This window comes from Puma concolor, chromosome D4 (assembly GCF_028749965.1).
Source record: "Puma concolor isolate L17-30 chromosome D4, mPumCon1.1.hap2, whole genome shotgun sequence".
Taxonomy (NCBI): domain Eukaryota; kingdom Metazoa; phylum Chordata; class Mammalia; order Carnivora; family Felidae; genus Puma; species Puma concolor.
In genome coordinates this window covers 94,626,741-94,651,448 of record NC_141679.1, presented here as the reverse complement: position 1 = coordinate 94,651,448, position 24,708 = coordinate 94,626,741, and the positions used below count along the sequence as shown (strand labels likewise).

The 24,708-nt window shown below is 62.2% G+C and overlaps 1 protein-coding gene and 1 long non-coding RNA gene across 3 annotated transcripts; one reads left to right on the top strand and one right to left on the bottom strand.

Annotated features, from left to right (window-relative positions):
- Window positions 1-215: 215 nt before the first annotated feature.
- On the bottom strand, window positions 216-24,666 carry RABL6 (RAB, member RAS oncogene family like 6). 2 transcript variants are annotated; one of them, XM_086684550.1, is made up of 15 exons: window positions 24,344-24,666; window positions 16,050-16,184; window positions 14,295-14,342; window positions 12,277-12,329; window positions 11,260-11,351; window positions 9,391-9,531; window positions 8,931-9,036; window positions 5,891-5,994; window positions 3,635-3,939; window positions 3,272-3,422; window positions 2,168-2,362; window positions 1,870-2,098; window positions 1,394-1,565; window positions 977-1,035; window positions 216-889 (listed from the first exon to the last, which is right to left on the bottom strand). In XM_086684550.1, exons 1-15 carry the CDS (start codon window positions 24,471-24,473, stop codon window positions 689-691), a joined length of 2,121 nt encoding a protein of 706 aa, XP_086540676.1. In that variant the 5' UTR covers window positions 24,474-24,666; the 3' UTR covers window positions 216-688. The 2 variants fall into 2 exon arrangements, with proteins under 2 accessions (XP_086540676.1, XP_086540675.1); XM_086684549.1 differs by having other exon boundaries at window positions 1,870-2,362.
- LOC147575179 (uncharacterized) lies at window positions 5,990-6,973 on the top strand. The gene is made up of 2 exons (XR_015243243.1): window positions 5,990-6,320; window positions 6,490-6,973. It is a non-coding gene; the product is annotated as an uncharacterized LOC147575179 (long non-coding RNA).
- Window positions 24,667-24,708: the final 42 nt, after the last annotated feature.

Below are 24,708 nucleotides of genomic sequence, written 5' to 3'. Positions count from 1 at the left end.
AAGACGGGGCACACATGGGGCCGGGCCTGCCGGGAAGTCTCCTGCAGGTCAGCTCCCTGGGCCACGTGGTGCCAGAAGGCCTCCGATGGGTTGGGGGCAGTGGGGGGGGGGGGCAGCTGCCTCTCCGGGAGAAGGGCAGGGAACTTAGGACCTGCCCACCAACCCAGGGCCACCCGGGACAGGCGGGGTGGCTCACAGGGAGAAGCACACACAGACGCAGTAAAACAGGAGAGCTTTATGGTCAGAGTGGAGTGGTGGAGGAACACGAGAGAAACAGTGTCTGACGACCTCCCGGCCTGGCCGGCAGCGAGCCCGAGCGCAGGTGCAAAGCTGGACCCTGGGCCCGGGAAAAGGCGCCAGTGCTGCCTGGCGTCTGCCCCCCATGCCGAAAGGGGCAGGAAGCGGAGCCCGCCCGCGCGTGGGGGGCCCAGGAGAGCGAGCGCGGCGGGCCAGGGGCAAGCAGGAGCCGGCCGGTGACGAGGACGCGCCCCGCCCTGTAAACAGCCTTGCGGCCTCCTCGGCCTCAGTCCCATCCCTGAGAAGCGCTGGGGGCCGGCTCCCCGCACGGCCCAGCCCGATGCCCGCTGCCCGCTGGCCGGCTCGGTGCAGGGCGGGCCCAGCCTCCCCAGCGAGTGTGGAGCAGGCCCGCGGCCATCCCTGCGCCGGGCCGCCGTCGGCGGAGCCAGGCCTAGAGCTCCTCGTAGTCCCCGCCCCCGCGGAGGTGGCCGCTCGGGGCCGCACCCCCCAGGAAGGCTTCCAGCTCGTCGGCCGCGGTCCTCTCGGTCCTCTCGGTGGTGCCCCTGGGCCGCCGCCGCCGCTCCTGCCTGCCCTCCTCCTTGTCCCTGGCCTTCTTATGCTTGCTTTTCTTCCTCGCGGCCTTTTCTTCCTCCTGGGAAGGGGGGTGGCTCAGGCCGTGTGGACGCCGGGACCCCACACTGCCCAGCGGGCGCCCAGAGGTGGGAGGCAGGGCTCCTACCTCTTTGCTTTTCTTCTTTTTCTTCTTCTTCTCCTTCGAGGGAGGCTTGCCCTCCTTCTCTGCACAGGGGAGACACCGCGTGGGCCCCGCAGCCTCCCCAGTGCACCCCAGGGCTGGGCCGCACCGGCTGGAGAGCACACGGGGGCACTACCAGGCTACGCGGGCGGCCGGGGCGCTCTCTCGCCGTGGGGCCGACCCACCACAACCCCCACTCCTCCGCTTTGGGGGACAAGGAACTTCTGGGATGTGTCCCAGGTGACACTGCAGGTCGGGGCCCAGGATGGAGGGCAGGGCCAGGACCACAGGGAGCCATGGGTGCTCCAGGGGCTTACACAGCGGGCCAACTCTCCCGGCCGCCAGGTACCTCCCGGGCAAGCACTCGGCAGGTGGCGGTGGGACCCCCAGCCCCTCAACTACCTTCGTCACTGATCTCCTTGTGGCCCATCTCCTCCAGTCCCAGGCCAAAGAGGTCCGAGTCATTCTTCAGTCTGAAGGAGGACACGGGGGGCTTGGAGGGCGGGGGCGGCTGGGCAGGGCGGGCGTCCTCGTCCGTGTCGTCAGAGAGGTCCTCTCGCACCGGGAACTCCTCCTGGAGTGGGGGGCAGGTTGGGTGGCTACCTGTCACGTGACACTTGTGGGATGGCTCCTGTGCTTCTTGGGCAGGTGACAGCCACCTCAGGGGCCCCCACGCCCAGCCTGGACTTGGGGTGGCCAGCGGGGCCCAGGTGTGGCAGCCGAGACACCGCAGCCCTTCTGTGGTTGCTGTCATGGGATTGGGCCCCAGCACCCCGCCCTGGGGTCACATGCTGGTCTGGGGCTCTCAACCCAGGATGTCGTCACCTGGCCCTCTCTGCTCCATCCTGCCATTCCCACCGAGACCGTCCCCTCCTCACCGCTTTCCGCTGGGTGTCTGAGTCGCTCTCGAAGTCAGGGTCGTCCATGACGAAGGACAGCATCTGGGCGGCGATGGGCCCCTCGGGGTCACTTGATGACGATGATGACGCCACCTGCTCACCCCTCTTCTCCTCGCGGCCTCCTGAGGGGTCCTGGCGGTGCGACTTGCGAACACCTGGCCGGCGGGACTCCACGGCCCTAGGTGGCCTCGAGGCCTGCGTGGATGGCCTTCGGGACAAGGACGAGGTCAGGGGGCTCTCGGCCGCCCCCACCCCAGGGCGCATCCCCTCCACGTACCGTTTGGTCTCTGGCTCGGCGCACTTTTGGGGGGTTGCGGCAGTGGCCTTGGTGTGCCCCGCCATCCCCGCTGCTTCCTCCTCGCTGGCAGTGGTGTCTCTCCTGGGGACAGGGCCCGCGGGCGGCCTGTCTTCAAGGCCCACGTCGTCCTGGAAGCCTGCCACCAGTGGGTTCCCCCCCGGGGCCTCCCCATCGCTGCGGAGGAGGGGCAGGGTGGTCAGAGGACACAAGGCGGGTACGGAGAGTCCGACTTCCCACCCCGCACCCCGGACACCTCTGGATGTCGTCTCTGCCGGGTGTGGGCACCGGGCCGGGAGCCACTCTACCGCTGGCGCTCGGCACTTGCGTGAGGATGCGGGCCACGGAGGGGACCCACCGGCGTGGCAGGAAAGTGACACAAGCTGGCGGAAGGGGGGGCGCGAGGTGGGGGCCCGGGGGAGGGGCAGGGATACCACCACACACCGGGAAGCTGTTGGGGGGGGGGGGGCTGCTCCGTTTACGTGCAGTGTGGGTGCCCTCCTGCACGAAGGCGGGGTGAAGGGTGTGGGTGTGGAGGGGCTCGGCTGCCGGCTCAGTTCTGTTACTCTCACTCCCGGAGGGACCGGCGGGTCTGACCTGGGGTCAGTGTGGCGTGGGGGAGCCCGCGCAGGACAGGCCCGGAACCCGTGACAAGGGTGAGCGGTAGGGGTGGGGCGGCCAAGCCTGAACTGCTCTCTCTCTCTCTCCCCCTGCCGGGCCCAACCTCCCAGGGAGCCCTCACAGGCTGCCCCTCCGCCAGTGCTCTCAAATGGCATCAGCCCAAGAACGTGTGGACAGGCAGGTCACGGGGCACCACAGATATGCCAGGTCGGGCCACCTGTGTTACGGGCCAGCCTCGCTGCCCCTGCTCCCTCCCTGTGGCAGGGGGACGAGCCCCAGGTCCAGCCGCCAGTCAGCAGCCCGATGGCTGGTCTGAGCGGGCTTCCTCCTGGAGCGTGGAAGCTTCCCTGAGCCCTTCCCTCGAGGTCCTGCTGGACCGGTGAGGCCTGTCCTCTTTGCTCACCCAGGGGTGTAGAAGGCAGAGGGGAGGCTGAGGGCCCCGACCTGCCTGGCCCCTGCTCTCACCTGTCACTGTCCTGTGAGACCTTGGCTTCGACTTTCTTCTCCTCCTTCCGGGGAGCCGTGTCATCCAGGAAGCTGCGGTCAAGGCCATCTTCGGGAACAAAATCCTCCACGTTCTGGACTTTTGCCGGGGCCTCTGAGGCCGGGGCTGGCTCTGTGGACAGCACAGGCCGGTTCCTGCTTGTCCGACGCCTGCCCCCGCCGGGCCCGTCCCAGGCTGTATGTAGGTGACCGGCCACGGGGCTGCCTGGCCAGGAGGAAGGACGGGGACCCCCTCCCGGTCTCCAAGCTCACGGGGCCAGGGAGGCCGGTCGCCCCACCACATCGCCCGTCACGCCCACCCTGAAGAGCCGCTCCCGGGCTTACCTGGGGATGAAGGGGCCGCCTCGGCAGCTGGCGACGTCCCGAACAGCCTCGAGATGATGCTGCGCCGCGGGGCGGGGGCTGCGGGAGGCGGTGGGGCCTCCGCGGGGGGTGGGGGGCAGGGGCAGGCCGAGGGGGGTTGGAGGGGCAGCTGTGGGGCCGGCTGGGGCGTGCTGGGGCTGGAGCTGCCCGTGGACACGGTGCTCGGAGGCACCACCGGAGACTGGGAGCCCGAGGACGGGCTCTGCCCGTTGGCGGCCAGTGGGGACGCGTGGCCACGGCTGCGTGCCTCCATCATCTCGAGGAAGCTGGGGGGACACAGGGCAGGCAGTGAGCAACCTGCCTTCCCCTGGGGCTCTTCCTCTGAGCTGCGGGTGACAGCAGAGTCCTCACCCTCGGGCTTATCAGCCCTCCTGCCCCCCAGGCCTCAAGCAGAGCACCACAGGGAAGGTGCCGGCGGGTGCTGATAGGCAGGTGTGGCAGTCCCCTGGCTCACGCCCTGAGCTCTCCACCCGTGACACAGGACCTGAGGTGGGGAGGCCCCCGACCCCCGAGACAGGCAGCAGCCAAGACCAGGGGCTCCAAGTCCCACTGGAGGTCAGTGACGAGCCCCACCGCTCGTGGGCCACCGTGGGGAATGCCACCAGCCCGTGGCATCGCCTTCCCCGTGGAGGCTTCCCCACAGGAGGTCTGCAGTGAAGAGCTGGCCCGTTTGCTGGCTGGGCTCCCTGGGCACCGGCACCTCCGACTTAGGATTTCCGGGGCAGGTGAGAAAGAAGGGCAGGGCGAGGGCGGAACCCGTCTGCCCGCCTACGTCTGCGGCGGCCTATCCCCCATGTTCCAGGAAGCGTCGCGGAGACGTCTCCGCCAGGCCCCTGGCAGTGCTGCCTGATGCTGGGGCTGGCTGTGGGGTGAGCGCAGGGGACTCTCTGGCTGCCATCACCCCAGGGGGCAGGGGGCAGGGGGCCGGGTGGTGCCGGGTGCCCGCGCTCTCAGCCAGAGGAGCTGACGGAAGCGGGTCAACCCCGGGACGGGCTCCACGGTGAGGGCAGTTGCTCGCCAGGGTGGGGCTCCCACCGGGACCGGCCAAGCAGCCCAAGTGTGTGAAAACTCACTCCCCCAGAACCGCTGGAGCCGGTTCCAGAACCAACGAATGGATCTGGCTCCAGGGAGACCCTAAGGCCCTTTGGAGTTCCCGGGGGGACAGACACCTACTGGGGTGCCGGCGCTCCCAGGACAGGAGCCCAGGCCGGGAAGCAGCGTGCCCCGCCTCAGCTCCGACGTTTACGTGCCTTCTCTGTGCACCAAACAAAACGCGAGCACCTGTTTGTTCGGGGGCAGCTCAGGTCACACCTGCCTGAGAGAGCGCGTGCCTCCCCGGGGAACTGTGGAGGGCGGACGGGACCCCGGGCACGCAGCGGACAGGGGCGCTCAGCACCACTCAGCCGTGCCGCTGGCAGGGCACACGCTCTGCTCTGAACCGCTCCCTCCGCTGCCGAGGACTGAGCTCCCACTCCTGCCCCACAAGCCTCCCCAAGGTCAGGCCTCCGAGAGCCCTACTGTACATCGCCATCGATCTGGGAAACCGAACTCAAACCCATGGCAGCCCCAGCGGAAGATATCGGGGACGGCCGGTCTCGCCAGGGGCTCAGGTGCACACTCGGCCCGGGGTAGCGGGAACCGTGGCCCAGAACGGCAACCGTGTCTGGCAAACGGACGGTCAGCTGTACCCCGGTTACCCCTGTCAGCTTGGGGCCCCCCGGGGGCCCGTCAGGTCAATTAAGGCCTGGCCCCAATCTGCAGGGTGGACATAGGGAGGGGGCAGGGCCTCAGGGTGTCCGTCCCCAGGGAGCGTCTGCTTCCCGAGGTGAGGTGGGCTCCACCTGACACGTAAGCTGCCTGTTCTAGAAAGCAAGGGTGTCGCTGCGCGTTAACGATAAAGAACCCCGATACAGGGAACGGGGAGGGCTGCGGGGCTGATCTCACCGCGAGAGCCGCCCTCCTCTCCCTCCCCTCGGGGGCCTGGACTCCCCCTGCCTTGCTCCAGTCTGTGCACGGCCACATCCGAGGAGGAAATGACTCGGGTTTTTTGAGCAACACGACCGGCCCAAGCTGCCGGGTCTACCCGGGTGGGGGCTCTCCTCGCTGCCGTCTCCTAGGCAGACCCCCGCTCAGAGGCGTGCGTGGCGGGCCCGCCCTCAGTGCTCCCGCAGAGCCTGCCCGCAGGTCTGACCCGAGGCGGCCCCCGGGCTGACGTACATGTCGTAGTTCTGGTCCTCTGTCTCCTGCTGCACCGACAGTTCCTCCAGTGTGGCGTCCACGTCCAGCTGGTTCGTCTCCAGCTGCCGGAGCAGCGTCTCTCTCTACGGGGGAAGCAGATCCCTTCAGCCTCGTGTCCCTGCTCGGCCAGCCCTCGAGGAATTAAGCAGCAGCTGAGCACGGGGCATGGCGCCCAAGGCCTCGTCCGACACCCAGGCGGTTCACCGTGGCTCCGAGGACGAGGTCGTTGATGTTAGCACCCCCCACCGAAGACGGCGCCCCGCCCACACGCAGCCCCAGAGGTCCAGGCGGCCCCGACGTGCGAACGCGGCTGTGGGGCCGGAGCTCAGCGCCTCAGCGCCTCCGCGCATCAGCCGCACAACCTTCTGCCGCTTGCTCCAGCGACACGACACGCGGTGTGGCCCACCAGGTACAGGGGACACCTCCGCATGGGTGTGCGGGTCGTAGCTACAGGGATCTATGACAACGATGCGGGTTCCCTGAAGGAAGGGCAGGGTGCAGTGACCGCGGACACTGCCTTGAAATGGGCCCACGCCAGCCTTCCCTCCAGCCGCAAATGGCAACCACCCTGTCTGCAGGGCCCTGGTTTCCTTCCAAAGACAGAAGGACAGGAGAGGAAAGACGACCACCTCCCTGGGCAAGCCCACGCCTTTCTGGACAAAGAATGGAAACCACTGTGGCTGCAGAGGGGCCCCGGGCCAGCATCCCAGGGACAAGATGTCACGAGTCCTGCCGTGATGTGCCCAGAAGGGCAGTCGCCTCTGCGGGCTTCTCCCTGAAAGCCCAGAGCCTCGACCCTGAACGGGGCTCACGGCGATCGCACAGCCCAGAGCAGGCTCAGGACGACGTGGGAGGTGGGGCCGGGCCTGAGCGGGACACCTCGGGGGGCAGCGTGTGGCAGTCGGCGGACCCTCGCTGCTTGTGGTTTGGAGAGAGGTACCGAAGAAGCTGAGCGGGCGGTGTGAGAGCCCTCTGCACCGTCCCTGTCCCTTCCGTGTAAACCTAACATTGCTCCAGAGTAAAACGTTTATTAAGAAAACAGAGGGACACCTGGGTGCCTCAGTTGGTTGAGTGTCCCTCTCTCTTTTATTTACTTATTTTTAATTTTTAAAAAATGTTGTTTTACTTTTGAAAGAGAGACAGAGAGATAACCAGAAGCAGGCCCCAGGCTCTGAACTGTCTGCACAGAGTCCGACGCGGGGCCTGAACTCATGAACCGCGAGATCATGACCTGAACTGAAGTTGGACACCTAACCGACTGGGCCCCCCCAGGGGCCCCAAGGGTCTGACTCTTGATTTCAGCTCAGGTAATGATCCCAGGGTCGTAGATCAAGCTCCATGTCAGGCTCTGTGCTCAGTGTGGAGCCTGCTTGGGATTCTCTCTCCCTCTCCCCCACTCGCTCTCAGTCTGGGAGGGAAGGAAGGAAGGAAGGAAGGAAGGAAGGAAGGAAGGAAGGAAGGAAGGAGAGGAGAGGAGAGGAAGGGAGGGAGGAGAGGAGAGGAGAGGAAGGGAGGGAGGAGAGGAGAGGAAGGGAGGGAGGAGAGGAGAGGAAGGGAGGGAGGAGAGGAAGGGAGGGAGGAGAGGAAGGGAGGAAGGGAGGAAGGGAGGGAGGAGGGAGGGGGGAGGGAGGGAGGGAGGGAGGGGGGAAGGAAAGGAAGGAGGAAGGAAGGAAGGAAGAAGGAAGGAAGGAGAGGAAGGAAGGGAGGGAGGGAGGGAGGGAGGGAGGAAGGAAGGAAGGAGGAAGGAAGGAAGGAGGAAGGAGGAAGGGAGGAAGGAGGAATGAAGGAGGAAGGGAGGGAGGAAGGAGGATGGAGGAAGGAAGGAAGGAAGGAAGGAAGGAGGAAGGGAAGAAGGAAGGAAGGAAGGAGGAAGGAAGGAAGGAAGGAAGGAAGGAAGGAAGGAAGGAAGGAGGAAGGAAGGAAGGAAGGAAGGAAGGAAGGAAGGAAGGAAGGAGAGGAGAGGAGAGGAAGGGAGGAAGGGAGGAAGGGAGGGAGGGAGGAGGAAGGGAGGGAGGAGGGAGGGAGGGAGGGGGGAAGGAAAGGAAGGAGGAAGGAAGGAAGGAGGAAGGAGGAAGGGAGGAAGGAGGAAGGAAGGAGAGGAAGGAAGGGAGGGAGGGAGGGAGGAAGGAAGGAAGGAGGAAGGAAGGAAGGAGGAAGGGAGGAAGGAGGAATGAAGGAGGAAGGGAGGGAGGAAGGAGGATGGAGGAAGGAAGGAAGGAAGGAAGGAGGAAGGGAAGAAGGAAGGAGGAAGGGAAGAAGGAAGGAAAGGAAGGAGGAAGGAAGGAAGGAGGAAGGGAAGAAGGAAGGAAGGAAGGAAGGAAGGAAGGAAGGAAGGAAGGAAGGAAGGAAGGAGGAAGGGAAGAAGGAAGGAAGGGAGGAAGGGAGGAGGGAGGAAGGGAGGACACGAGACAGGGCAGGCGTGCTACCTGGACTCAGCAGGCCGCATACCAGGCACTGTGCCTGCGCAGTGTGTGTGGGGGTGAGACATGGCGGGGCTCTCCCCGCAGCTATGCACCAGCGGGGGCCACCCCTGCCACGAGGCGGGGGTCAGAGGAGCCGGGGAGCAGAGCCCTCCTGCGGGCCTTTGGGGACAGGCCGTGCCCACACGGGGAAGAGGCACCCGAGCAGGCCCGGTGAAGCCCGTGGCCGGGGTCAGGGTGGGTCCAGGGGGAGAGGGGCTGGGGCACCCGCCGACCCACACGTCTAGCTCCTGGCTTGTCGGTCAGAGACGGCCTGACACATCTTAAGGATCCCTGCATTCTCCTGCAGGCACATCCGCGAAAATTCTAGAAAGGCCTGGGTCTCAGGCTAGCAGCAGAGCAGAGGAAGGGGACGGAGGGGGACGGAGGGGGAGGGAGCGGGCGTCACGGGGCCGCCGGCACCGGCACAGTGAGCCCTCACGGCGGCCGCATTCCAGGCAGACGGCTCTGGCTCTGCTCGGGAGGGTGGCCCTGCCCCTGCACTGGGAAGGCACCCGCGGGCAGCAGCGCTGCCGCTCTGCCCCCGGGGATGGGCTCACCTGGAGCTGCAGGAACGGGATGTTGAAGAATTTGTGAAGGTATTTCAGGCCAAAGCTGTTTTTCATGGAGGACTCGGCGTAGCGGAAGTAGGAGGAGCCCGGGGGCCTGTGTGCAGGACGAACAGAAGGTTCTAGAGGCTTGGGGGGGGGGGGGTGGTTCAGCCCCTCTGGAACGCGGACCACACCTGGGCCAGCCAGCCCTCCACGCCCCCGAGGGGGGCCTCACTGCATCACCCCGACACCCAGCCCCGACCCGGCCTGCCTGGTGCCAGGAAGCCACTCTGCCCTCTGCAGACCCTCTGCCAGTCACTCTCTGACCCTCGCTGCCCGCAGCAGGGGCCCTGCTGGAGCAGGGGGAGGAGTCTGAGCCCCTTGGGATGCAGCTGGGCCTCGAGTCCGAGGAGCAGGAGGGAGGGCAGGAGGGCGTCCCAGGTGCCAGGTCTCCCGGCCACCCACCCACCTGTCCAGGTTGTCGATGAAGTCACGCACGTCGTCGGGCAGGACGACTCGGTGCTCGCCCATGTCGCGGTAGTTCCCCAGCACGCACACCGGCACGTGGGCCGGCACCTTGGGAAGCTCCCGGAGAATGTAGTTGAAGGTCCTGAGGGGGTACAGGTGAGGAGAGACGTCCTCAGGGTCAGCTGTGACACCCCCACCCGCCACTTCACCCGGAGCGCACGGAGCCGGGAGGGCCGAGCCCTCGGTTCCGCTGGTTCCTGCCCCTCTCAACCTCCTTTCCTGGGAGTCCCTTGGGTGAGGTGTCTCTGCACCCCCTGTGGGGCACGGCTGCCCCGTGGGGCCAACACGTGGTGCGAAGCGCGTCCCGACCCAGAGACCGCCACCGGGCACGATGCAGACACGCACGCCCGTGCTGACAGACTGGACTTTATTTTCCCGGGAGGCACGGTAACTGAAACTGTTATCAAAGGACCAAAGGGATCCGCCTCCCGCCCTGGGGCCCGTCTCCAGCGTTCTGTCCGAGGCCACGGGGCCCAGCGACTCGGGCCTGGCTCCGGCCCACGAGGGCTCAGAGGAGCCATTCTCGTTCGCCGTGGGAAGGCTCCAGACAGAGTGGCACCACCGGCAGGGTGCTGCGGCTGCTCCCGTCCGGGCTGACCTGCCCCTCCCGTCCCTGCCCCAGGCCCGCGGGCGGGCTCCTGCTGCCCCTCACACACGGCACCTCCCCCCTCCCCCCTCGCTCCCGCCAGTGGTCCTTCCTGGCCTTGGGCAAAGGCCGCGGGGAGCTTCGGGGATGCCGAGGGCCTACCCAGAGCTGCGCCCTCGCAGATTCTAGGCGGGGAAACCACCTCTAGGTGCCTTGGCGGCAGGGACCGCTGCAGCTCATCCGGGAGACACGCCGGCCTTCCCTGGCGCCGACCCCGGGAGAGCAGGGTGGCCGCCTCTCGCACAGGCACGTCTGTCCGTGGGGGCCACCGCCCTGCTCTGCACGCTTCCGAGGTGCGCCTGCTGCCACCCAGGGGCCTCCCGCGCACGTGCTAGTGATGGGTCCCCGGCGGGAGGGACCGCATCCCTGCGGGCCGGGAGGGCTGACGGGAGGCCCCGTCAGATCCCTTGGGCCTGAACCCTCCGGGTTCCCGAGAGTGAAAGCTTGACCTGCGCAAGGCCGGCGCCTCCGACCGTGCGCGAACGTGCCCTCAGATAAACGCAGTGTCTGCGGATGCGTGTATAAGAGCCTGTGTCCCGAAGACGGAATCTGTGTGTGCGGCGCCCTGAGGAAAACCTGGCCGGCACCAAGTGACGCCTGGGCCAGCCTCTCACGGCGGCATTACGTATGCGGTGATGAGAATTTCAAGGCGGAGCTAGACCCCACAGGCCATTTTCGCCAGCCCCCACCTTGGGCTGATGCAGAGGCGGGACCGGGGAGTCCGCTCGTGTCGCCCGCGTGGCCCGCTCCCACGCTCCTCCCCGCAGCCTGCTCCGTAGCGTTTCGCTGGGATTCTAGCTACGCCCCCTCGCGATCGAAGGATGTGGGGCGTGTCCTCGGGGAGCCCCAAACGAGCGGTCGCTCGATCCCGCCAGACGCCGCGTGGTCCTTTCAGGGAAGGCCGTGGGCTGTGGGAGGTGCGCCTCCCCCGGGGCCGTGCCCCCCACCCGGCCCGCCCGCCACACAGAGACGTCCAGAGACGGCTGGGCCTCCGCTTCCCGGCGGCTGAACTGCTGGAGCGCACGACACCCACGGAGAGGCTCCCGTGGTCTGGCACCAGGCGCGATGCCGGCGTAACCACCGCCCGCTGGGCTGCAGGGGGAGCCCTCCGGGTGGCGAGGCCCTAGGAGCCTCGACGGCCGCTGCCGGCCAGTGCCCCCTTACCACTGCTTGGTGATGTCGAACATCATGACCACCCCGTTACAGTTCTTGTACACGTCCAGGAACTCGGCGTCCAGGGCCATCTCGGACTCCGCCTAGGGACAGGAGAGAACTGGGCATAAGGGAGGGTGCTCCGGGCAGAGTCCCAGGGGCGAGAACCCGGTCTCCTCCTGGAAATGGCTGAACAGGACTTTCACAATCTGAAAAGACAACAGCTATTTTTGTTTTGGGAAAAAAACCACGTAGACGAGATTATCCAGGGTGGGGGTCAGAAAACTTTGCGTCAAAAGGTCTAGTAGTGAACAGTTCAGGCCCCGGGGCCACATCAGCTCTGTCCCTGATCAGGGCCTTCTCCACCGGCCAACAGCATCCCACCCGCAGGCCTCACAGACTTCACGCCACACAGAGGGATGAGCGGGCTGGAGCAGCCGGCGCCCCATTGCAAGGTGTACATTCCAGAACTGAGGAAGACACTTGCAAAGAACCTTCTAGAGCACACAGACAGGGCCGCGGGCTGCACGCACACAGGCTGCGGTGCTGGGGCCAGGGGCAAAGTGTCACGCAAAGGGCCAGACAGACCTGGACCAGGTGGTCACTTAACCCTCCTGCCCTAGAGGGGATCAAGGAGGCTGCCTGCCAATCGTGAGACCATCTACGGGCAGGAGGACACAGAGAGCAGGGCCCTTGGGAACAACGTGAAGGCCTCCCTCGAAGGGAAGGGGTGCCGGTTTGCCCGACTTCTTTGTGTCAAGAGTGGTGGCCACAGCGAGAGCCCATTCAGAGCCACACTCGTGCCCACGTGTGCGTGGGGCCACACGGTTTGACCAGTGCACCTCGACAGCCCTCAGCTCAAACTCCCTGCAGGCCAGCAGCTTAGGCAGGCCCGGCCATCCCAAAATACAGCCGTGGGCGGCGCAGGCTCGCATGAGGAGTGGGGCCGACTGGTGCCACTGGAGTCCCGGGGAGGGTCCCAACCCCCATCTGAGCAGTGGGCCCCGTGGCCGGACACGGCCTACCCACCTCCTGGGGGTCGTTCTCCACCTTCAGGCCGTCACCTCGCCGCCTGCACTTCCCTGGTCAGAAGACACACAAGTCACAGAGGGAACTGTGGCTCCAGGGAGGGACGCGGCTCCCCACATCCCACCCTGTGCCCGGCCCCCACCTCCAGCAGGCGCCGTACTCTACTGAGGAGGAGGCCCGGGGAGCCGCGGCCCCCACAGCGGGCACTGGAGCAAACCCACCAGCGCCAGGGAAGCGGCCGCAACCCTACCGAGACCTTCCTGGCAGCTGTAGCTGCCGACCTCACCAGGAGAGGCCCTGAGGGGCTCCAAGAGCTTGGCCTAGACTGGAGGGACGTCCGGCAGGGCTCGGGGCCGCTCAGCAAGATCGCCCTAACGCCCCCACCCGGGCTCTGGTTCGAACTCGGGCACTTCCTTCCCGGATCGACAGAGGTCCCAGCCCCGAGAGGGTGCTGCCGGCTGGCACAGGCTGGCACGGCCCAGCCTGTGAGGTGCTGCACTGGAGGCCAGAGAGGCTCCCTGAGCTGGTGCTGGTGCCGGCCGAGCTGGGCCCGGCCCTGAGCGGCCCCAAGGAGCTAAAGCCAACTCCAGCGGGTCCTGAGGAATAAAGAGTTCCACACCATCACCGTTATAGACTGGGCGCGTTCACACCAGCTGCTGCCTGTCCCCACAGCTCCTTTTTGACCCTCTAACCGCCTTTGGGGCCCATGGGGCGCAGCGGGCGGTCCCTGTCTGACGGCAGCTGGCCACGTTGCGCCCTCCTGGTGGCCGCTCCCGGGCCACAGGGCCGCATCCTGGCACCACCGACACTCTCGGTGAGCTTCCGCTGCCCTGGGGTACAAGGCTGCTCCCAGGTGCCCTCCCTTCTCGGGGCGCTCCAAGACTCGCCGGGCCTCGCCTCCTTGCCACTCTGCATTTCCCACCAGGCTCTCAAACCCGACGCCCTCTGCTGCTGTGCATGCTCACACCCTGTCCCACAAGCAACGGGCTGGGGTGGTGGAGGGGACCAGGCGACACGGAGCTGCAGGGATGCTGAGCACTCACCAGGGCCCCGCGGCTTAAGCCTCCTGGCCTGCCTGGAGCTCCCGCTCACCCTCAGGCTGTCCTACAGCAGCCGAGTCGGGCCTGGGAACCTACACCCACCTAAACCCGAAGACGATGGTGAGGGGACAGGGGTTGCACTTTTGGCACCAGAACCCAGAGCTCACAGAAGACAGACCGTCCTTTCTCGCTGAGGACACCTGTGGCTACGGCAAGCCTCCCAGGCCAGGGGTGACACCGTGCTCGGGAGCACAGGGCACACATGGGGCACCGGCAACGGATCCTCTGTGTTGCCCAGAAACACAGAGGAGGGAAGGAGAGGGCTCCGAAGGGGGAGCATGCCCGCCCCCCTCACCAGGCGCACTGGGGTGTGGTCCTGACAGCTGGAGCACTTCCCTGTGAGAGCACAGAGACACCACCGCCGTCAGCGACCGTGGGGCAGCAGTCACGTGGGCGCATGCCCCTGGAGGGTGGCAGCTTCAGAAGCCCAGGACCTGGTCCTCAGCTCCGGGCCCAGGGCACTACATGAAGGGCACTGCTGCAGGAAGGGCTTCTGGAACAGCCTCGTGCAGGCCTCTGGCTTTGGGGCCCACCCGCTGCCGGTCCGTGTCTGCCCCACGGCCACGTGCTCTGTCCCAGTGCGTGAAATGTGCATTTAAGCAGCAGAGGCCGAGGTCCCTACAGGTCACTGCTGTGCGTCCGCCCCGCCACCCTGGATGCAGGAGGGAGCGGCCTCAGATGCAGAAACTCAGGGAAGGAGCACAAGCCCAGACCTCCGACAGCCCCTGGCTGTTCCTGGGGGCAGACCTTCTGGTCACACACTCCTGTGTCCGCCCTGCGGCTGCGGAGAACCCAGAGGTTCCCGTGACTCACACAAGGACATGCCCAAAGCGTGAGCATGGGGGAGGGGGGACATCTGCTCCGCAGAATGGACGAAGCATCAGGAAAATGTACTTGTAATAAAGAGACAGGACTTACCTTTGTCAACTACGTCCCAGACCTCAACCTTCACGATGTCGTCGGTGGCTACAACGGGGGGATACAAAGATTAGTGCCTGACATGACCGTCGACCTTCTGGGCAGAGGGGCTTTTAGGGGCTGCCCAGGTGTCCAGGTTTGTTCCCACTCTTCAAGGGTGGGTCCCCCGCCAGGAGACACTGCGCTCCTCCCTCAGCACCTTCTCCAGGGACAGCCCCCCCCGCCCCGCCCCCCACGGCCTCTGTAGGAGCCACGGCCCCTCCCCCCTCCCCGGACGGCAGGGAGACTCATCGCTCCTTCAGGCTCCTGCTTAAGGCGCAGTGAGCAATCCTGGCCTGTCTTCAGCTGACATGCCACCCCTTTCCGGCGGGTGTCCCTGGGGCGGGCTTGTCCCCGGCCCGGGTCCACATGGCCAGGTGCTCTTTGCAGGTGCACCTGGGGAGCAGGCTCTGGGTGCTGGGTCAGGCCTCGGTGGGCCTGATGGTGCTCAGGCCCGACTCTCACCCAGCAACCGGCCTCAACTTCACTCCCCAGGACGTGGGCCCACTCTAGCTGGCCTCCTGGCGTCAAGTTTCCACCCAACCCGTGGGTGGAGCTGGTCCAGGACAGGCTCCTGAGGGGAGGGGGCCCTCGTGCAGGCCGTCGGGACACCTGTGCCAGGCTTGCTCAGAACTACTGGCCTTTCTGTGCTCTGCCTTTTCCTCACAGGGAAGAGACCCTCAGACCCTCCTTGGCGGTGCTCGACCTGGGAGGGGTGCGGGGGACCCAGGGGGCCGACCCCGCGAATGGCCAGTCCGGGCCCAGGGCCCAAGGGCAGGACGGTGGCTCGCCGCTCCACCCCGGGTTCCGAGGGGAAAAGGGAGGGGTGGGGAATTGCCACACACCTGCCCCAGGCTGAGGGGCACGGCCAGCTTCACCCCCGCTGGGAAGGGGTGCCGTGGGTGGCTGCCCTCAGGCCCCGCCAGCCCCAGCTGATGACTGGGGTGGCGCCGATCCACGCAGCCGTCCTGGGATGTGGTGGGAAGCGGGAACTTCCACAAAGACCCCGTGTGTTGACGACTACATTTTTTTTTTTTTTTCAATAAAAACGGATGTTTAAAATGGTTCAAAGGACTTTGGTTTCATGATTTCTGAACCCGCGAAGCCACTGCCCTGCCGCCCACGGGGCCGCCGTACTGTCCCGGGGGCAACAGCGCCTGCAGCTCAGCTGCAACCAGGGGCCTCGAGGTGCCCCGTGCTCTGTCTGTCGCGTGACCTCGACCTTGCAAAGGTGAAGGGGCGGGGCTCAAAGGGACAGAGGGGTCCTTCCTGCTGGTGGAGCATATGTGGGCGCAGTGCCGGCTGTAACGGGAGCAGCCCCCCCCCCCCGGGGCGCTCCCTGATGCGTCACATGTGGTAAACCTGGAACTTGAGCCCTCTGGTGGTCTCCAGGGTCTCAGAACCGAGGGGGTCTTGGCACAGCCCCCCACGAGGCGCCCCCACCACTGCCTCGTCTGTGTCTCTGGAGCAGCTTCCCGCGGGAGGGGATTTCAGGACAACCCAAGCACGGCTTTAACGGGTGCCCCCACTGCGGCCCTCTGCGTTCAAGGTCTACAGGGTTTCTGTGAGGACAGCACAGCCGGGGAGGCGTCTCCCAGGGACCGAGGCCTAGGGAGCCTCCATAGAAGCCCCGACCGCACAAAGGGTGCGGTACCTGCCCCCCAAGTCAGGAGGGCGGACCCTCGACCTGCCCCCCTGCCCCCAGCCTGCCCTCACTTTTGTAGTTCCAGTGGATGCTGGTGACCCGGATCTCCTGCGTGGGGATGTACTCCTCCACGAACTGCTTGCCCTGCAGCCGGTGCCACAGCGCGGTCTTGCCCGTGTTCCTGTCTCCTCGGATCACAATCTTCACTGGGGGGGGGGGGGGGGGGAGGACAGATCGGGTAAACAAATCAAACCAACGGCAGACTTTAACTTCACCGACAGGAGCCCACTTGCCACCCACGTTCCTTCCACACAGAGCGTGGCCCGCGTGGCTGGCGAGCAGGGAGGAGCCCAATGCCGGGGAGCGGCCTGGCTGGGAGACCCCCCGCAAGGGGTCGGGCCCCTGCTCGGCCCGTGGACGAGACCACACCGTCCGTGTCCCGGCAGCCCGGCCCCTCTGCTCTCCCTCCCTGTCCACGACCCCGAAACATTTCCCACCCACCCCCCCCCCGCCCCCGCGCTGATGGAGTCAAACCGGTCTGGGACTTTACACCTGCCGGAGAGCGGTCTCGCCTACAGCCAGATGTCCTGGGGACCCCTGACTCCCTGGGTCAGGGTCAGGGTCAGGCTGCCGGAGGGTTTGGGCGGCAGCTGATGTTCTTAGGAGGCTCCCTAGGTTTTGGTAGTTTGCTCTTAACCCACTTTCTCACAGCCCTGGTATTTTTAGCACATGATTTTGTAGAGCGCCAGCACTTTCCAGGCCGCACACGTGGGGTTACGGCAGCAAGCCCGTGTTCTGTGCCGTGCCGGTCCAATGTGGATTTACGTGGCGGCCCGTGTGCCAGGAGTGCGCACGCGGCAGTGAGCGAGCCCACAGGCAGCGAGTGCGGGGACACGAGGGGCAGGCGGGGCAGCAGTGGATGAGATGGGCAGCCCGCGCCAGGACCCCGCGATGCTCCTGGGCCCCGCGCAGGTGCCCGGCGCAGCAGTGTGGACGGCGGATGGTGCTTCACAGCCTGGGGCTGGGTGAGGCCAGCAGGGGCTTGTCCAGAGCCCTGGCCTGGCCCCACAGTTGCCCAGCTTTTTTCTCCTGCAACCCGTCCTCCTCCAAGACCCCTGTTCTCGGACACTCACTACTCATCCCACGAAGCGTGGTCACCACGTCAGCTCCCCCGCCCCGCCACCCTCACCAGCTTCCGCCATCAGGACATCAACTCCCCCCACACACACACACGCCCCCCGCCACTCTCCCCAGCTTCCGCCATCAGGACATCAACTCCCCCCCCCACACACACGCCCCCCGCCACCCTCCCCAGCTTCCGCCATCAGGACATCAACTCCCCCCCACCCCCCACCCCCCCACCCCCGCCACCCTCCCCAGCTTCCGCCATCAGGACATCAACTCCCCCCCACCCCCCACCCCCCCCCACCCCCGCCACCCTCCCCAGCTTCCGCCATCAGGACATCAACTCCCCCCCACCCCCCACCCCACCCCACCCCCGCCACCCTCCCCAGCTTCCGCCATCAGGACATCAACTCCCCCCCACCCCCCACCCCCGCCACCCTCCCCAGCTTCCGCCATCAGGACATCAACTCCCCCCCACCCCCCACCCCCCCCCACCCCCGCCACCCTCCCCAGCTTCCGCCATCAGGACGTGGTAGTTGCTTTCAACTTGAAGCACCTCCAGTCAGACCAGGGGTGTTCCTCTTGCTCCCACTTTATCCCATCACCAGATGGGACACAACAAGCCACTGCCCTCAAGGCTGCAGGCAGTCTAGACGCGATTCCAGCCAGAAGCCAAACACCCGGCAGAACCGGGGAGAGCCACCAGGACGTGTCTGTGCTGTCAGCGCGGCCCTGGGGATGCCCTGGGTCCCCGTCACGAGCCTGAACACCCTGCAGGAAGCGTGTCGCTTTAGGAGAGCACTCCCCACGTTAAGGACCCACACGAGACACGCGTTCGGTGAGGGTGGGTGGACAGAGGCCACGCGCAGCTCACCCCGAGGGCGGGAGCACAAACGCGGAGCCCCCAGCGCGTCCCGGCGGCGGGCCAGGAGCTGGCTGTCCTTCACTCTCCGGATGTTGCTTTTGATGGCGTCAGACTCTCACTTCATGGTCGCGCTTTCCCTGGTCTTAGCTTCCCCAGGCAGGCTCCTTTTCAAGCCTACTTGGCCTTTTTTTATGCTCTTCGGATTCCGCTTACTTCCCGAAACCTCTTCCACTTCTTTAAACATACTCTACGTACTGACTTTGTCACTGAGGGGCAGTCGGCACAAAACACGTCGTTAGTTTCAGGCGTGCAGCGGCCCCGACGCCGTATACACCACAGAACGCTCCCGCACTCCGCGTCGCGACCTCACCACTCAGAGCCGTTACGGTGCTACTGACGTGCACGACCGGATCCCCTGAAGCCCGAGCCCCGAAGCCGCCAGGGCCTGCTGTCAGCCTGCCCTGCTCCCGCCGCTGTCTGCCGGTTTCCTGATCTTCCACCAGCAGCTCCAGTTTCTTGGAACTTTATCCCCGGAGCCTCTCCAAGATCCGGGCTGGAGCCGCCGTCGGAAGGCACCTGTGGTATTTCTGCCCGTTGTTCGGAACGCTAACAACCTGGGAAGACCTTAAGTAAATCCTCCATTTCAGACTTTGGGACCACACTGATGATGCAGAGGCAAACCCTCTCGGAGGTCACCCAATGGGCTTGCACAGACCTGGCTTTGGGCGGGGCTCTCCTGGGAGAGGCCCCTTCTAGAATGGGTTCAGGGTTTTCCCTCCTGCCCCACGGGGATCACCACCCAGCCAGGGTCAGGCAGGTGCCTCAGGGAGAAGGCGGCTTCAGAGCTGGCTTCCCTCCCAACATCACCCCTTTGCTTTTAAGAAACGTGCAACCAGACAGCTGCACAACCTTTATCCGAGTTCAGAACTGAGTGATATGTCGACGTTTTCCTAAATGTTTTATTCAAACTTTTAAAATGCTTTTTGGGGAGCCTGGGTGGCTCAGTCGGTTGAGCGTCCGATTTCAGCTCAGGTCATGATCTCGCATTCGTGGGTTCGAGCCCCACATCGGGCTCTGTGCTGATGGCTCAGAGCCTGGGGCCTGCTTGGGATTCTGTGTCTCCCTGTCTCTCTGCCCCTCCCCCACTCACACTCTCTCTCTCCTTCAAAAATAAACATTAAAAAAAAAATTTTTTTTTTAAGTTTTTTAAGGGAAGGGCTGTTCAGCTCACTAACTTTATCACGCTGCCAGAAACAGAGGTTGGGCGCTGTGGTAAAGAAGGCGTGAGAAGTCCATTTCCTACACGTAACAGTGTCCCAACAAAGGGAGACTTCACACACACACACACACACACACACACACACACACACACTTTAAAAATTTTTTTTTTTCAACGTTTATTTATTTTTGGGACAGAGAGAGACAGAGCATGAACGGGGGAGGGGCAGAGAGAGGGAGACACAGAATCGGAAACAGGCTCCAGGCTCTGAGCCATCAGCCCAGAGCGCGACGCGGGGCTCGAACTCACGGACCGCGAGATTGTGACCTGGTTGAAGTCGGACACTCAACCGACTGCGCCACCCAGGCGCCCCACACACACCTTTTTAAAGTAGGCTCCATGCCCACCGCAGAGCCCAACGTGGGGCTTGAACTCATGACCCCGAGATCAAGACCTGAGCTGAGATCAAGAGTCAACGCTTAATTGACTGAGCCATCCAGGCACCCTGGGAAAATTCATTATTTTTATGTTAATTTTTTCCCTTTAGAAGGGCACGTATCTGCCCCCGCTCCACACTTGTATTTTTTCTTGTACTGGGTGGAATTCTATGTCCTAGTGGAAAGCTCAGTGAAAGAGGGGAGTCCTTGCCTTGGTCCTGATTTGAAAAGAAATGCTTCCTATGTCTCATTAGTATATACGGACGCAGGTTTTGGTAAATACTCTTGAACAGGTAGAAGAAGTTCCTTCTGTTCCTAGTTTGCTTCTTAAGAAGTGGGTTTTCTCAGGGTACCCAGCTGGCTCACATGGTGGAGCATGTGACTCTTGATCTTGGGGTTGTGGGGTCGAGTTCTATGTTGGTGTAGAGATTACTAAAAAATAAAAATCTTTAAAAAAAAAAAGTGGGTTTCCTCTTTTTATTTTCTGTAAATCACGAATGAGCGTTGAATTTTATCAGATCTTCTTGCACCTACTGAGATTATGATGCTTTTTCTCCTTTAACCCGCTGGTAAAGCGTAGAATGTATCTTTTCTATTAATCTGTGCACTCCTGGGCAGTCCTACTTGGTCTCGATACGATGGTTTGTTATGAATATTTTGATGACTTTCTAGATCCGATTTCCTGGCTTCTCACTGGGTTATTCCCTCTGTGCTCATGGACAGGACCGGACGGTTACCCTTTTGGTACTGTCCTCCTCTGTCTTGGCAGCAGGATTTACCAAGTGCAGGAAGCAGGCTGAGTGCCCCTACCCTCTGTGTCTTCTCCATCAGTGTGATGCTCGGCTCTCTGATCTCAGATTTTGTATTTCTCAGGGTCGGCTTTAGGGGCCATTCTCTGGGACACTGCCCACTCTAAGTTTTCCGTTCTACTGGCGCAAAATTATTCAGAACATTATGTATTTTAAAACCTTGTAGTTATAGTTGCGTACTCCTGATCACTCGTGACACCTGTCTTTTTTCTTTATCAATCTCTCCAGAATCTGCTTTACCAGACACACACCATGTTCCATTCTGGTGAACATTTCAATTGATTCTTTTAAAAAAGAGTCACTGGTTTTTGCTTTTTTCTTGGTCATTTCCTTCCTTCTCCTTTCTTGGGGTTTATTGTGTTTTTCCTAAATTTTCAAACTGTATTCCTAAGTCAGTGACCACAAGTATGTGGGATGTTCATGATCACTGAATTGTATTGTTTTAAATTTATTTTTATTCACTCATTCATTCATTGAGAGACAGGGAGAGCGAGCGAGCAAGCACCGGGGAGAGGGGCAGAGGGAGAGAGAATATTCAGCAGGCCCCATGCCCAGTGCGGAGCCTGACACGGAGCTTGATCCCACAACCCTGGGATCGTGATCTGAGCCGAAATCAAGAGTGGAACGCTCAACGGACTGAGCCATCCAGGCGCTCCTGCCCAGTAACTTAAATTTTTAACAGTCATTCACATTTGCTGTGATACATCTCAAGTTAATTAATCTCTTTATCTTCCAAAGCGCAAGGCCTTTCCAATGCCTTAACTCGGATCGGCCCGGTCCCGGGCTCCGTGAGTCTCTCCAGGGGATCAGTCCCTCCTTCCACCTGGACCATGTTAGTCACCATCGCGGTGACGGCCACGACCAGCGCTTGCTTGGATGTCGCCCCACATATTCACCGGTCTCGGCGCTCACCTTAGCCTTCTGAACCCCACCCCCGTGTCCCGAGCGCCGTTTCCATCGGCCCGGCGCACAACCTTGGCATTATTTCAGCGGGCGCCTGTGCACAGCAAACGGTCCGGCTCAGACTGCAAACGAGTTGAAGCACACACACTCGCGAGTAACTGCTTCCTCGGGTGAGGACCTCCCTCAGGCCGCAAACGGGACTGATGCTTCGGTGGCGTGTGGGCTGCTCCTCTGAAGGCGGGCTGGGCTCTGGCTGCTTCGTGGACTTCGATGTTGAAACGCTCGCAGGATGTTTTTAAAACCCTGGACTGGGACTTCTTGGGAGTTTCACGTGCTTCGTGGATTCTGGAAAACCCTGCCTTCGTTCCCTCAAATATTGCTTCTTCCCCGTTCTTGCTAATCTTGTGTGAAACTCATACCCCATGGGTGCTCCATTCCTGTGCCACACAACTCCCTTCCAGGCGTGAATTCTCTCCTTAGTGTGGTTATTATGCTGATTCACCTGACTGCTGGCTTCTTGCTTTTAACGGCTATGTTTCTCATTCCTAGCTGTTCTTTTTGGTTCTTTTTCAAACATGACTTGTCTGTTCATACAGTCTTGATATGATTTTAAAGCCGTTTCCTTCTTACCCTGGAAAAGCTCTCACCCTGAAATCAGCCTTTCAGAAGGTTTTTCAGTGAGAAAGTGTTTAAGTCCATTTCTAAATTCTAGCACTGAGATCCAACTGGCCAGGACTCTGGCTGTCCCAGTGTCTGGACGCTGTCTTTGTGAGGAGTGCAGTCCTGACAAGTTCCATTACGACTGGCGTTTCCTGACCTGGGAAGGTGCCCCAGTTCAAGCTTCTTCACTAAACGCGGCCAGTAAATCGTGTCCAGAGTAGACAGGATAGACCAAGTCAGGTAACATCCTTTCTTCCACTTTGAATGCAATTAACTTTCAAACTATAATTATGGTCCAACGTCTCATTCGGGTTTGATTCTAAGTTTGATGTGTGTGCTGGGGCTCTTGCATATATGACATGAATCACTTCTATTATCACAGCAATTTAAAAGAAAACTTTGCCCTAGGAGGACAAGGTTCTGTAAGAGGCAACAGATACACTTGGAAACCATCAACCCTTGCGTGTAAATATCTTGAACCTATAGTCATCAGATTGCTGGCTGGTTTCCCCTAAATAAGGTATTTTGGAAAATAAATAAATGAAGGAAATCAAAGTTTCCAAGTTGCACACTGTTCACCTACTGGGCCAATCTCCCACTAAATGAGATTTCTCTCCATCTCTCCACCTTTGCTGCAGTTGTAGGGAGTCACAGCCTGTCCCTCAACCACCTGAGGCTGGGTTCACCTCTCTGGAACAACTCTATGGCACCTCCCCCTTTTTCCTAACCACCCTCGCCAGGGGATGTGCCCGTCAGGGAGTGCTTTTCAGAAGGTGAAAAGTTTACAGTTTCCAGCTCTGATTTCCACACAACTAGAATTAAGCTTACAATAATACTCTAAGTAATAAAAGTAAATAAGGGAGCCAAATGGAAATTCTAAAGCTTTGTACACATGAGTAACTCGACTTACCATTCTCTTCTCTGAATGTGACAAATACATACAAAATTGAGAGTTGAATACACCCACATCTAAAATACCTCTCTTTAAAACCTGCACAGAGGTCTTTAGGGGCCCTGGTTGGCTCAGTTGGTGAAGCATCCTACTTTGGCTCAGGTCATGATCTCGTGGTTCACAGGTTCGAGCCCCGCGTCGGGCTCTGTGCTGACAGCTCGGAGCCTGGAGCCTGTTTCAGATTCTGTGTCTCCCTCGCTCTCTCTGCCCCTCCCCCACTCATGCACCGTCTCTCAAAAATAAATAAATGTAAAGAAATTAAACCTGCACAAAGGTCTTTCTAATTAGTTTAATATTGCATGGTACCACCTCAATATGTCATCATAGGGACCAGAAAGTTCCCCTGAAAGTGGTAAAGGGGGCGGGGGTAGGGAGGAACCCAAAATCTTGTAGCAATATATGCAAATACTTGAAAGGAAAACAATTTAAAACCAGAGAACATAAAAGTCCTTTAAGTAATGCTAGGAAAAGGCCAGCCAGATGGAAAACCTTAAAAGAGGCCAAGAGGACCATCAGCCTCAGGAGCTATACATTTTACATAATTTATGACAGGACTGGAAACGTCCTGGGCTCCGAAGGCGTCTGAAAATAACTCCTCCTTCCCTCGGGGGAAGAGAAGTCTCCTACAATAAGAGTCTCTGTGCCTTCTGGAGCTTTTTCCAAATATATCCCTTACAAATGCTTCTTGAAAAAAAAGAAGAGGGGGGCAGGAACGCGTGGCGTAGATGATATTCCCTTCAAACTGAATGCGAAGTCTACAAAGAAAAATCCCAAAGCTCAAACCACCACATCCAGCTGGATCTCACCGCCCCTGGGCAGGTTGTCACGTGGTTCATTGACGGGGAGCCCATCACCCCTTCAAGCGTCACAGACCACAGAGCTCTCCCCACGTTATATAAGAATCACTCTTGGACGAGGTTATCCGGGCCAATCAGGGCACCGCAGAACGCACCAGGAACCGCCTGGACGAATTTTACCGTGCAAACTAAACGCACAGATTTCTTAACGTGCCCGTATTCCTCGGGAATGACCCACCGGTCAGAGGGGAACGCCACGGGCCCAGGCGCCCCCACTCCGGCCCTGGGGTCCTCCAGGACCTCGTCTCCAGCCTGGCATCACCTCCCGACATCACCTCCTGAGCCCAAGTGAACACCCCTAGGGTACCTGCCACAGGTAAGGGCTCAGCACATCTCACACGGAGCAACAGGACTTGCCACGTCTCCCCGCAGACCGCCAGGCCCCGGGGGCGCGACAGGGCCCTGGTCTCTGCCAAGTCCCAGTCGCCAAAGCCCGGGCCTGCGGACCCTGCGGGGCAGCGCCCTCCTCCACCCGTGCCCTCGGACCCCCCTTTCCACGTCCCCTGGCAGGAACCCAGCGCGCCCGGCCTGCACTCACTGTTGTACTGCACCCCTTTGGCGAAGCGCCTCTGCAGCGCCTGGTTCATGGATTGCAGCCCGGCGGGGATATTCTTGTCGCGGCCGGGAGCCTGCTCCGACCCCACCAGCTTCTTGAGCGCGGAAAACATCTTCCCGCTCCCACGTCCGAGCCCAGCGCGGCCCGCGAGCTCAGCGGCGGCGGCGACGACGGCGACCCGGCGCGGATCGCACCATGTCCCGGGTCCCGGCGGCCGGGCGCCTGCTTCGAGGGCAGCTCAGGGGCTCAGCCGCGGCGGTTCCGCTCCAGCCCCGGGGACCCCCGGCGCGGCCGCCCTCCGTCTGTCAGAACCGCCATCTTGGCGTCGGCTCGGCTGGACGCGCGGC